At 43.8% G+C, this 13,818-nt stretch overlaps 1 protein-coding gene across 4 annotated transcripts in view; it reads right to left on the reverse strand.

Annotated features, from left to right (window-relative positions):
• The window catches only part of VPS53 (VPS53 subunit of GARP complex), a 67,870-nt gene that overhangs the window by 22,096 nt on the left and 31,956 nt on the right, over positions 1-13,818 (reverse strand). For 3 of the 4 annotated variants that reach the window (XM_054084922.1, XM_009558495.2, XM_054084924.1), the window contains 5 exons: positions 13,305-13,406; positions 9,830-9,924; positions 4,702-4,944; positions 3,096-3,243; positions 2,063-2,145 (listed from right to left, as the gene is read on the reverse strand). In XM_054084922.1, coding sequence (XP_053940897.1) covers positions 2,063-2,145; positions 3,096-3,243; positions 4,702-4,944; positions 9,830-9,924; positions 13,305-13,406 — 671 coding nt within the window. The remainder of the gene's footprint in view (positions 1-2,062; positions 2,146-3,095; positions 3,244-4,701; positions 4,945-9,829; positions 9,925-13,304; positions 13,407-13,818) is intronic. The other variant, XM_054084923.1, reaches the window with a different exon arrangement.

The following is a 13,818-nucleotide window of genomic DNA, read 5'->3' on the forward strand; positions in this document are numbered from 1 at the left end:
CCAAATGAAACGCAACCCTCACAGTGGAAGGAAAGGGACTTCATCACCAGTCTCCATCCATCAGGAGTCTGTCCAAAGGTGGGTCACCACCTACAGGCTCTCGCCTAAAAGCCACAAGACTGCAAATAGGGAGAGAAACAAATTTGTCTCCACTTCAAAATAAATCCCTGCTGTAAAGGAGTAAAGGTGCAGCAAGAAGAGTGCTGCAAACACAAAGCATCATGAGAAGCCAAGAGGACTGGGACCCTGGTTCTGCTAGGAGCCACTTTAAACCTTTGCCCCGGGCAGCACAGAATGGTTCTTCAGTGGCAGTTAATGAATCCTCATGTGATCCCCGACAGATGCACAGAACTTGAAGCATAGGGAAGTCAAGGCCACGAATGAGCAGCGCAGCTCTAATACAAGTTCTTACTATAGTAGTTTAATGCTTTCAGGCCTTCACAAGTGGTCTCTGAACGCTGCCCACAATCTCACAACAGATCACCAGGGTAGGGAGGTGGGAATAGTGGATCTTTGGATTTACACAACAATAATTTTCCTTCTATTGAGCTTCAGGAAGAGCTCATTATCTTTTCCACATTTCCTAAATAAAATACTTAGCCACCTCAGGGGCAAAACCCTCTGAGTTGACCACTCTATACGCATCTGGGGTGGTTCTGTGAAAGAAGGAACACTTTCCAGGGTGTGTAAGCAGTCAGGTTTTATCACTTTCTTTATGACCATGTCTAACAATACATCAAATCCCAGAAGAAACAACTTGTTTGATGTTGCATGAGCAAACGCCAGAGAGGTTTATAGCTATGACTTACGCTGACAGAAGACTGGACAAAGCACTACCCTGGAACAGATTCAAAGTCAATTAAAAAACCTTTGTTACAAGATACATCAGGCCTGGTGGTTTAACTTTAAAGCTCTCCAAAACAGCAAATGTGAACTATACATTGAAACAATTTCCAAAACACGTCATATTGGCCACCTACAACCAAGCACCTCGTGAAGCAACCACTCTGGAAACAGCAGCGACTCAAGGTAGGTGTCTCCTGCTGGACAGGTCACAAAACCCCACAACACTCACCCATGACTTGTCCATGTTAAGAAAATCCCAGCATAAGGCGTACTTTGTTTCTACTGACCCAGTTACCTTGATTGCTTTGGCTTAGTGGACACGGCAACCCTAGCTTTTGGTCAACGAATTGCTCTTAAATAGGTCTGAGAAATATTTAAAGGGAAGGGAGTCTCTGCAGCCTGGAACAGAGCCCAAGACCATGTGAAAAAACTGGATGGAGATTCAGTGGGATCCTGCCCACTGGAGCAGGAGATGAGGAACCACAGGAAGGAAGTGTTCTAAAAAATTCTTATTGCTATCTGAGCTGAGTCTTAGTTTGGGGAGAAGGAGAGCTGGTGATAGGGATTATTCTCGCAGCTTTGCCAAGGTTTTCTTTTATCCTATGTGAGGCAAAGCAATTATATTTTTGCCTTGATTTCCTTCTCTCAGAAAATATTCAATCTGTTTGTTAGTGGTGGAGAGGAGAGGACGTTAGAAAGCAGTATTTTTAGTATCGTTACATGAAAAGTTATTTTAATGGATGATAATCTTTTCTCAACTAGAATCCCCAAATATAAGATTGGATCAGTCTTTTATGTCAACTGAAATGGGGTTTGATCAGACTGACAAGGCTTCTGATTAACAGTGGGAAGTTAAAGCAGGAAGGAATGTACTGAAATAGCTTCATTTCTTGAAATGTAACAGCCACCTCACAGAGCTGCCAAGATGCAAATGATGGTTCAAATGGAAACTCACTGTTTCCTTTCCCCTTTCCAGTGCTCTTGTTCCTTTGGCTAGGACGATGGGGAATGACTACACGCGAAGGCTGTACTACTGCTGCTCTTGAACTGGCGAAAGGATGACCATTCCTTCACCAGGGAAATGCCTGTGCCTCGGCTGTGTATCTGGGTGAGTCCTACGACACTCAGATCTTGGGCTCGTATTACTCCAGCACCATCTGGCTGACAAACTAGGATGGTTTGATATACTCTGGGAGGATACATCTGCTGAACGTACATGCTGAAAGTGTCCATCTCTCCTGTCAGGTTGATCCTCTCCACTAGACTCGCATCCACTTTTTCTTTGAGTTTCTCTTCCAGCTGTCAGGAAACAAACCAAGCAACGGAAAGATCAGATTTCTTACTTGAAATCACCATTCTTGAAAACTTACGTCCTGCAAAAGTCAGCTTCTTAAAACCTAATCTGTGCACAGACAACAACCAAAACTCAGACAGTGAATTGAACCATGGAAATTTTCCTTGTTGGACACCCCAGACACTGCCAGGATGGCCTGTGGCACTGTGTCCTCAAAGAAGCAACCTCCAAGGTCACATATGTAACTCTAGTATAACGTGCTAATGTACTAGCTTAACACCATGGCACCTGTCCTGCTAATAAAGATGTTTTCCAACATCCCGTCTGTCCCCAAACAGCAGAGGAGAAGGATTGCCAGTTCTCCTGGTGGAGAGGTCCTGATACGGCCAAATATCACAGCTCATCTACTAACCTACAGCATTTTGAAAGCACCTGAATGTAAGGAACACTGCGGCTGCAAAGTATATCAGCATAAAGACTTCCTCGCCTCTCGCCTCCACTCCACCCTGTCCCAATATTTCATGGAAGCATCTTCACAAACCTACTGTGAATTACTGTTTTTCTTGGTTTTATAAAATGGAGATCATGAACCACAAAAAGTCTCTTTTCAAAAAAAAAAAAATTGGGCCCAAATCCAAAACAAATTATGTAAAATGTATAAAAGGATTGAATCCAAAACTGATGCTGCAAAGCAGGATTACAGCAAATTACTTTTCTGAGGCTGAAACAACAAAATCAATACTGTCTTTTCCCTGAAATATAGATATAGCCATGAAATAATTTCATAATCAACAGGATGCTATGTGAAGCAGAGACCACTACGGACATTTTACTACTTCTGACTCTTCCCGTCTCCACAGCAGCCTAACCCTGAAGAGGGAGCAGCACAGGATCTCGTGCCAGAAGAGAGGCTGCGCTGGGTGCCACCTCGGAGGTGCTGTAGAGGAAAACTCACCTGCTGGGTGGTTGCCAAGCAATACTCTGCAGTGCTGAGGATGCTGCAAATGAGGCAAAGCTCTTCTAAAGTAAACTTAGCCACTTCAGAGCCCTCTTTTTCTTTCAGCAAACTGGTGATGGTGAGCCCACCACTGCTGCTAGTTGTCCTGGAAAAAGAAAAGACAAGAAGCGTAAAGCTTTCAAGTGTACAGATGCACATTGCAAAATTACTGCTAGATTTCAACGCCAAAAGAAATCCTTATGATCACCAAAGCCCAATGCAACACAGCTCAGTGTCATTCTACAACAAGCCCACAGCTGCTATTTTGGTTAAGGAATGTCTTTTAGAAAGACAAACAGAATCTTGTAGCAAGTCTTCAGGCAAAAGACAGTACACTCGTTCACAACACGCAGATCAGGATGCAAGGGGAATACAGCTTTCCTCAGCTACCTTCACCTTCGCTGCCAGTTACTCAAAATCTAATTACAGGGTACAGAAAAATCTCAGTGACTATCAGGCAGCTTGTCATGTTTATCTTCTCGGTACTAAACAGATGTCGGCAAGCATTTGAAGCCCTGGTAACCTGTTTAAAAAACTGATGGTATCAACACAGTAAATTATAGAAGATGCAGCTTCTTTCAACCATCTTCCAGTGATTAAAGGCTGTGTATCAACAAAGAAAGACTCAGAACAGTTTAGAGTCAGGAAATTCCCTACCTCTCTGCTCTTTATAATCCAAATCCATTAAAAAAATAGGACATTGATATTTATCTTGGACAGCAAAAATGGAGCACACAAAAAAATGAGTATAAAGAATGCAACTGAGGTCTGATGGAGAATGCACATTAAATTTATCTTTCCACTTGTCTAGATGTAACCCTCTGCCCTTCCATCTGTAGAAGATTTTACTGGTTTCAGAAATTCATTCTGCTGCTCCCAGTTTCACAAGGGAAACAAATTGAAGATGATGAGTAGCATACAAAGTTATCTGTAGTTAAGGCTGGCAATGTCTCAAGGTGCTCCTTCAGCCCGTAAACTCAATCATTATTTGTGTAAACTCATAATGATTTCCTTTATTTTTACTGGATTTACATCTACATATTTTATTAATACATATATAAAATGCTACAGAGCAGGAGAAGCTACAGGTAAGCACTTCAGCATCACACAAATTAAATCCCTTTCATTATATGTGTGTACAGAGCTGAGCTAAGGCAGCTAAGAATCACAGTATGAACTGGTTACCCAAGTAGAAGAGCTAAGTGCAGTTCTGAAAGCCAGACCTCTCTACAGAGACTTGGGCTGACATTTCAAATGCAACCTCAAGAAACTGTAAATCTGACTGTTAATCAAAGCCAAATAAGCAACCTTCCAAGGGGCCTTAAAAGGAAAACAATGCTGTGACTGTCCATTTGGTTTCTTGCTGTTTCTCAGTGCAACAAATTAAATTTTGGACAAAATCATGATGTAAAAGCAGTCCCACTGCTACTAAGTGGTTTCTTTGACAGTGAAAGGTAAGTGTTCACAAGTACGTATTTATTAGTTATCTCTATAAAGCATCTGCTCTTCACTGAGATGTCTCATCAGACAGTGTCGCAGCATTTGGGAAGCAAAACTCACTCACTTGGGCAGGTTTCCAGATAGAATTTTCCAGGCGTATTCCCGAAGGTACTTCTGGAATATGGTGGTCAGGGCTATCATGGGCTCGCCCGTGCTGAGCTGGGAGCACTGTACCATGCACTTCTTGTAGTACACAAAGAGGTCGGCACAGCTGGGCAGGACGGCTCCTCCTTCGTCCACGTTGGGCTTGGGAGGACCTTGAGCCTTGAAGTCGGCCACAAACCTGTCAATCAGTTCGCTGAGATTTCTGGTGAGGGGGAACAATGGAAAATATTTCAGGATGTTGGAAGAGGAAACAGAGGGAGGGGAGAGAATAAGGCTTAAAACCAGATGCCCCATCTTGTCGCACCAGCAAACAGATTCAGATTTTAGCAGCTGGGTATCCCAGCCCTTTCTTATCTCCGTCCCCTCAGCACAACCTCACACAATAACGAGGACTGGGCCGATGAGTAACGACCTTTTGTACTCAAAGGGTTTTAGTGGCAGTTTCAATCTGTTCTCCAGGCACATATAAAAGTTTGCAGGTCTGCCAGGACAGGGTTCAGCACATTTGATGCAAGCACATAAAGCTTATGATCAAATTTCATTCCTGGCACCAGCAAAAGTAACAGTCAGGCTTCCCATATCAGCAGCCTCCAGAGCAGACCTTGGGGAGCACGGCTTTTAAAAGGGTGTGCTCAAAATGGTGTGCCATTTGCTGTTTCTTGGTCCCATTTGGATACCACCTGGTTTTGCACAACTTCACACATTCTTTAAACAAATTTTATTTAGCATGAGCGCAAAGTGCACTTCCTACTTAAACTCTTTTTAAAAGCACAAAAAGCCCTCCTATTGTCTCGAGTGATTCATTATAACTTGGTCCTTACTCAAATATTTTGGTTTTTAGGCAACAATAAACTTCACTCCACCATTTCATCACGACAAAAAGGCTTTTAGCATGGCAGAAGGCCAGAACCATCAATACAGAACCAAAGAACTCTTCTGATCTTGGGGAGTTCCTCTGGTCCTACTCCTCCAGAGACAGCACATCCGTGTCAGGAACCAAGAGCAACTCTGCTGAAACCAGAGCTCAGCCGAGCACAGTAACCTTCGCCAGACGAACTCAATTACAGCAAACTGCCTCCCCCAGACAAATACATGCATCCTTCCACAAGGAAGTTTAGCTTTTGAGGAATATAGACATTTCAGATGACAGTGTGGCACTCTGCTGACCAAAAGAAGTTCTGAAATTCCTGTATTTTATATTCTCATTTCCACAGCAGTCTGGGCTCCACTTCCCCAGCTCTCCCCTTCCCACGGCACAGCCTTTACGCTTCTCACTGCTGAAGGCGTAACGGCTGTGCTACGCCATGATCCAGGTAGCTGAGTAGAAAGCCATATCCTTAGAAGGAGACTGGGAAAAGAAAGAACCTGAACCGTAACTCCCACAAGAAACTGAACTACCATTTAGGAAAAAGAAGGCATTACTTTATAGTTAATATAATTACTTTTCAGCAACAGAATTATTTGACTTTGCAATGTTATCCACAGAAATGAAAACTCTGCTTTAAAAGCCTGTCAAAGAGTTTAAACTTAAAACGTTCTTCTGACCTCTCAGGGCACCCAGCGCAACAGGAGAGGTCATTAATTCTGCAGGGATGGGTATGGCCTCACCATCAGCACAGTGGCCCAGACTCTTCAGCACATTCACACTTACTCTTGTCAATGAACGGGAAAAAGTCCTTCAACGGCAAAAACTTTTCCCCAGTTTCTGTCCTTTCTTTCTTTTCATCTTGTGAAAGAGAAAAAAACACTCTGATTCCAATTTACCAAGGAATTCAAAGTACTGCACAAGTTCAAAAGGTGACCTGGCTCCTCCCTGATAAGCCGACAGATTGCTGCACCAAAACGGCTGAGCTCCTACCGTGGATGATCTGCTGGGCCAAACTCATCTACAGAAATATGCTTGGGGTAGAAATAGCAGGGCTTTAAATCATGAAGCAAGGCCCTTCGGCTTAAGCGAGGCTCATAGGCTATTGCGAAGACAAGTAGCCCCTTTTTTCATGCTGACTGCTTGCTGCCTTGAGTACTTTACATAGCTCTGATTCCACATAAATGCACAGTTCCTCGGCTTTGTTACAAGAACTGTAAAAACATCAGGCTGCTCAACTGCTGTGATAAATCTCTACACTGGCACGAGCAATTTGAACGCTGAACCGAAGCACTGATTGTACTGGACCACAGTGGAGCAGATATACCTCCCCCCGTGGCTGTCGGGGAGCCAAGCAGATGGCTGCTGCAGGAGGGCTCACACGTGCTGCACGCTGCAGCGTTCCTCCAGGTTCTCAAATACAGCGGACGTGGCTTGCTCCTTGTCAAAAGCCCCACTAAATTAAACAGCTGCATTTCCACCTCTGCATCTGCGCTTTTGCTCCGTATGGGCAACAAAGTGGGGCTTTCTTAGCATTCACCAGCCACTCGGGTTTTTTTTCATGCTCTCAGTCTCAAGACACAATGAGGAATGTCAATGGCTTTTGTTTCTTTATGCTTCCTCCACATGTTCTCCTCTTCTCCGAGGCAAAGCGAAATATAGCTACATTTTCTCAGTCCCCCAAGGTCTTGTCAACCGGGACGCACGAGCAAACGCAGCTGTCCAAAATAGCTGGGAGAGCAGCGATAGAACTTCATGCTTGTTCTGATCCTAACCTGGACAAAGCGCCTGTCAAAGGCAGGCCATGAGGACTGCTCTTATTTCAGCATGGGATTGATACAAGCAAAACATCAGGATATTGTGCGTTAAGGGAACTAATATATTATTAATGTACAGCTCAGCTGATGTCAATCAAACCCACACATTAGTCTCAGTTGGCTCAGATATAATATGAAAGCTAAAAACCTTTGTGTGGTACGATGGGAGCACAAGGAATTTGACACAAAAAGCTACTGGGAGGTGAAATATGGAGAAGGCAGGAAAGCTACAGAAAATGAACATTTTCTCTCTACAGGCTCTGCAAAAAAGCTCACAGTAAATTCTGTGGTACCACAGATATGGTATATCCTAAAGCAGCATATTTATTGGGAGCAAAAACTCTCCAAATCTAACCAAGAGAAAATATGAAATGAAATGATATAAAGGGAATTTTATTCTGGTTCTTAAATCCTTTCATTCCTATTTTCCCCTTCCTTTTTTATTTTGTACAACCTATTCAGCGCTTTTCCTGCCTCTCTGACAATCCTGAGAGGAACCAGGTAACTCCTCAGCAGCACAAGAGAAGACGGTAGTGCTCAGTACGTCCATCTGTTTAGTGATGTCGATGGTTGGTGTCTGCTGGGCACTGGGGAAGGGCACTGAGACACCGGGACCATTTGCAGGACAGTTTCCATGAAGGCTGCAGACACACACCACAAAGAGAAAGCTCTAGTTTTCCAAACAACGTGAATGCCCACATGCATTTTAGCACACTTAACCAAGGCTCTGCATTCTCTCAGCACTGCAGACCTGATAGAGCTCTGTCTTCACTCCTGCACAACAGCTTGGCTCACACGTGTGCACTTCTGTTGCTCCAAAAGACCATAACAGAGAGCTAAAGATACATATCCCAAAGGGGCAGAAATGAAATCCACTCTGCTGTTGAGAAACCTGATACTTACATTGCAGCTAAGGGTGGGGAGCAGCATCTTTAAAGTCTTTCTTTCAGGTGTCTCCTCTTAAATTGCAACAGATTCTGGCACTGTATTTCTTTAAACCAGTATGGAAACAATTTTTCAGGAGAGAAGGTCCAAGCTGCTTTCCACCACAGACTTAAGGGAATGATGAACAAAACCGTCATGCTACTTTCACTACTCAGAGCCCAAATATACAATTAATTATCTAAGCAACTCCTCAATTTCAGGCATCAGCAACAGATTCCTCAAAAGTTCAGTCAAAGGAAGAAGGAGAAAATCTTAAAAGAAAGCAATTTTGACAGACTTTGAACTCCTTGCAGTCTGTTGCTCTAAAGCTAATATAAAACATCTCAAGATAGTAAAGGAAAAGGAAGGGGGGGAAAAAAAAAACCTGTAAGAGCTAGGAGCACAGTGGGGCAGAATTACCAAAACAGGGATTAAAATGACCCCTGTGAGAAAGGAAGAGAGATCCAAACAAGTTAGTGCTCAGTTGGCTGAGGGCAGGAGGGCAAATATCTGTTTCTGTTTGTTACACTGCAGAGAATCTGCATGACAGACTATTGTACAAGGTTTTATTTTATTGGTCTCTTTAAGGCATAAAATGTTGATGGGAAACCTTTTTCAAGATGACTGTCTTGGAGTTTGGACAAAGTCAGGACACTATGAGCGCTCTCTCACATGTAGGTCCTTGGAAGACAGAGAAGTTACAGGAGATAGGCACCTCTTTCTCCTGTCCAGCCACTAACCTGCACTAAAAGACTGTATCAAACCTTTTCCAACTACCTTGTCTCTCAGCCAGTGCTGCAGTTGTTACAGAGATGTTATTTAACCAGGGCGTGAATCAAGGTGCACAAGAAAGCGTGCCGAGAGCTCTAAAAACTTCTCAGAGCTCTAAGCTGGAAGCTCCTTTCATTCAAGTTATTTTGCTGCAAGTGAAAGAGGAGGACAAAGAAGGGTTCCAGGGATTAAAGCCTCTGACAAAGTCCCGATCTGTGAGTGATGATAATGTTATCTTCCAGCCAGCTCCTCTACAGCAGCTTTCATCTAAGGATCTCAAATAACTTATTTCTATAAAGCAAATCTTGAAACTCCTCTGCTACCAAGCCACATGTGGATTTTACACAAAAAGCAAACCTACTATTTGTGGAAGACATGAGACGAAGGAAAGGCAAATGTCTGCAGTGGGAATTGCAGAGGCAACAGAAGCAATTTCAGAAACACTAAGCCGCAGAAAGGCAGTGGGCATCATTCCCGCAGGCCTTCACAATTACATACGAAACCAACGTCCACAGCCCTCTGAATGATCATTTTTGCCCAAGCAAAGGCCCTACTTGTTATAACTTTCTCCAACCACGAATACTGCTCCTGGTGAAATCAGAAAGCAGACTTTCGAGAAATTAATCCTCTGCAGCTTGAGTACAGAATGTAGTACAATCCAGCTGCAACACAGTCAAAAGCAAACAAATCCAAAAGAGCTGGTTACTCACTTGTCCTGGGACTCGATATACACATAAAGGTGAGGCTCAAAGCACTTGGAAACAATGCCATGGAAAGGATTGTCAGGGACCTTTGGCTTCTTTGGCTGTAAGAAAACATTAGAGCATTGGTTTCCAACCTGCTCTGTAAGACCTAGGAGAAACAGTAATACAACAGCACAGAAGGACTCAATTCTTTAGAAATATTATAACACACAAATTTATTGTCAAAAAATCAAAGGCTTGTAATCAACAGCACATACAGCATCCGTGTGTCCAAGTCTTCCCTCGCACTTACCAAGCTGTTAGTATTCCAAGAAATTAGCTTTTCACTTGTAAAATGTTCTTAGCCTTAAACTGAAGACTGCTGCACACTAACAGATCTCAGCAGAAGAATCTTAATGCAGTTTGTAAGTAAAACCTTCCTGCGCCCTTTGAACAGTAACAAGACTCCTCTAGTCACCTCGGAAATGAAATGCAGCAGTTATCTGGAAGCAACGCTGAATAATCCCTACATTTAAGGATAATAACTCAAAGTTACAGACTTCATCTGGATGAATTTTATTTAGATAAACAGAACGTAATTACTGGAGGAGCAGGAACTATAAAGGCCACATTACAGGGCTGCTTTCACTGTGAAACATGTTTCTGGGGATGCAAAGGCTTCTATTTTAAAATCACATTTAGACCATTAAGCACATGTGCCATTTGGGAGTCATCTGTTTTACTCTCATTTTAGTTTAGTACCGTTCTCTACCCAGTGGCCAAGCACATCTCGCTGAAGCCACTGGGACTACTCACATGCCTAAATTTGTGCATGTTGAAGTACTGGCCGGGCAGAGCCTCTAAGCTCATTTTTGCTCTGCAGCTACATTGTAGTTTTTTTTCCCCTCACTGATAGACAATTTTTCTTGTTGCTTCCCAGCAAGCTGATGACTTTTCACTGCCTGCAAAGAGGGCTGCAGTAACTCTGGAACAGAATTCTTGCCTCTCTTCACAAAAAGCCAGGATCAGCTCTCAGCCAATGAAGACATGATTTTTTCCAGCTGAAAGTTTGTTTGTTTTTTTCTAGTGTAAGAAAAGCAAAACAAGTGAGCCTAAAGGACAGACTCTCCCTAAATGACAGAGGAGGTAGCACGAAGTCACTTGCAGAAGTAGCAAAGAATGACAAGGCAAGCATTTCTCAGAAGTAATTAAGACTCAAAGATGCAATGAATACCAACATTTGGCAGCAAACCTAAAGCAAGCAAAGGTTTTATGGAGACCAGACCACCTCTACAAGACTGGCTTCATTAACCTTCTCCTTGAGAGCATGAGTAGAGAATGTCAAGTTTTACAGCTTTGGGAGAGATCCACTACCCAGCATACTCCACCCCAGCCCCTTTGCCAGTGCCTGCCCATTTCTCCCGGATGCGTGCTCATCAGAGCCGGGAGGAAAACAATAGGAGGTAATTACAGAAACCTTCCAGTTGCCAAGTCTCCAGGATGGTAGCACCAACATGAGGTTGCAGATTCATGATGTTTACAATTTACCAGGCTGGAAAAGCCAACTCCTAAGGCAGGACTGGTTTCTGCGTGTGCGCGTGTGCCTCTGCACCGTGCTGCTCCCAGCATGTCTGGTGGAGAAAGTACTAAATCTTTTAACAGTAGCAGTGAAGCTGTATTTCTCAGTGTGCAATCCTGTCCAAAAGCTGCAGATGTTTAAGCTATTTCCTCCTTGAGTTTGATGGAAATAATAAAAGGTTACTGTTGTCACAGTAAGGAGGTCTGCAGCTGGCCCAGTTTCCTTTCATTACTATCCAAAGTAAACAGATTAAAATGAACTGCTAGGATCACTAAAAGAGGTTCTTTTTTAACATGGATTCCCCTTGCCCAACTCCTGTGCTCCCTCTTACACTCCCAAGAGTCTTGAATTCTCAAGACTAGTGTCTTGGAAGAGCTTTACCACTCAAAACTCTTCAACTGCAACCCTTCCTGTCCCTTCTCTTCTTCGGCTGCACGGGAGATGATGAGACCTCCAACACGAACTCACCGGCACTAACCATGTAGGTGCTTTGAAGCTGAAATACAGGGCTCCCACTTGGCAGAGAGGTGCCTGCAGGACAGCCACTCCTGCAGAAGAGCCCAGCACTGCGTTGTGAACACTAACACAGGGCACACCTAGAGAGAGCAATCTCACCACAAAAAGCATTACAAGGGATAGCTCAATGGATGACTCTGTATCATGTACGGGGAGCAGAGCAGCTCCTTTCTCAGAAGCATCTGCACTGTTTCTGGCCAGGGCAATGCGTTCTCCTGCTCACTAAACCTGGCCCTAAACACCAAAAAGGCTTTGTAACTCATCACCTGCCTCTAGCACTACTGACTTCTCAACGATGTCCTCTCACCCCAGCACAGCACATTAAAGCCAATCTTCTTCCAGTCATCATAGATGGGGGAAAGCAAGAAAAAATAACCACATGTGTCTCCCCATGTTCCCACAGTCTGTCTTCTACATCACTGGTAAAGTCTGGCCAATACCAACTGTCCAAGTTGCATTTTTAATGGAAAGAGCAAAACTTTGCTCCATTATTTCATTTCAGCTGTGCGTGGAGAGCAGAGGCCCTGCTCATGTGAACATCTGGAGGGGATGCACCACACCAAACTGCGCTGGCTGAGAGCTACCACCCCACAATCTCTCCAGGGCACAGATCTGAGTAAGTCCTAGGGTCATACATCAGGATACCACCTGTAAACGGTCCATTTACAGGGCTGTAAACTCACTGAACAAAAAGAGGTACCTGCCTCAAGCAACTTACAACACTTAGAAATGTCTGTCTGGTGAGTAAAATACACACGGCTTACAAGCTTTGATATCAGTGCCAATTAAAACAATTGCGTTTACTGTGCACTGCTTTAATGTTTGCAGAGAGCTTTGGAAGCCCAGTGCTTTTACAAGTGGTTATGTGTTGCCTGCTTTGCAGAGGCAATGGATGAAAAACACTAGAAAGATAAAAATCCCAGAAGTAATCTGTTTGGAGTGAAAATCTAAAACTGACACTTGAAAGTTCAATGAGTCGCCTGGCAACTTCAATGAGTTTGCCTGGCTGACAAGGCAAAATAGGAATTGCAACTGCTTGCAGTGGGAGATTCTTCTGGGATCTGAAAACCCAATGGTGCTTGTTCATTTTTCTTTAACAGAAATCCCGTCCTTACTTTTGAGCTGTTGCTGCATGGTCTAGCACAGAATCCAACTCCCCCTCACGCGGCGGGATTGTCTTCGCGCTATTAACTAAAATACCAATTGTTTTGGATTCAGTGAAGTGAGCCAGAGCGAACCATGGCCGTACTGGGAGCCTGTAGGCTGCACAGAGGAACAAAACTGTGCTAAATTAACTGCTGTGAAAACAAATCTTTCAAATCAATGTGATGGGAAAAGCTTAGGCACTACCAGAGATTCTGACACAGAGCCTGCCTCACTGACAACTGGAAAACTTCAAAGACTTACTTTGTCCGTATCGCTTTTCTCAATCACAATCTCATCTGTCTCTGTCCCAGCTTCATCTTCCAGAAACGGGTTGGTAGAGGGAGGCGGCACTTCTGGCTTCTTCTGCTCAAGAAGAGGAAGCTCCTTAGAGAAAAGTTTGGTTTGACCTCTCTCACACACAGCTACATCCATGTTTTGCTTTGCTAAGCCCTTCAAAGCAGTAAAGCAGTTTGTCTTAGGTGGTGGCTCTCCATCAAGGTCAGAGCACACTCCCTCCTGCTACAAGGCCAGAGCATGGCTCCCTCTCCACCAGCAAACTGCATTACCAGCACCCTCTAACAGCCTCTGCTCTTGCACCCATGCCCTCCTGCTCTGACTGAATCCACCCTGGAAGGAGCATTTTGACTAGCATCACACATCTTCCTCCCCTTCTGCTTTTCTCAGTTACAACAGCTTCTGTGCCCACCTTTCTGAAAGGACAATGGCCCAGAGAAGCCAATTTCACTAAAGCTGCAGATTTCATACAAAATACGAA

This window comes from Cuculus canorus, chromosome 20 (genome assembly GCF_017976375.1).
Source record: "Cuculus canorus isolate bCucCan1 chromosome 20, bCucCan1.pri, whole genome shotgun sequence".
In the NCBI taxonomy this organism is placed as follows: domain Eukaryota; kingdom Metazoa; phylum Chordata; class Aves; order Cuculiformes; family Cuculidae; genus Cuculus; species Cuculus canorus.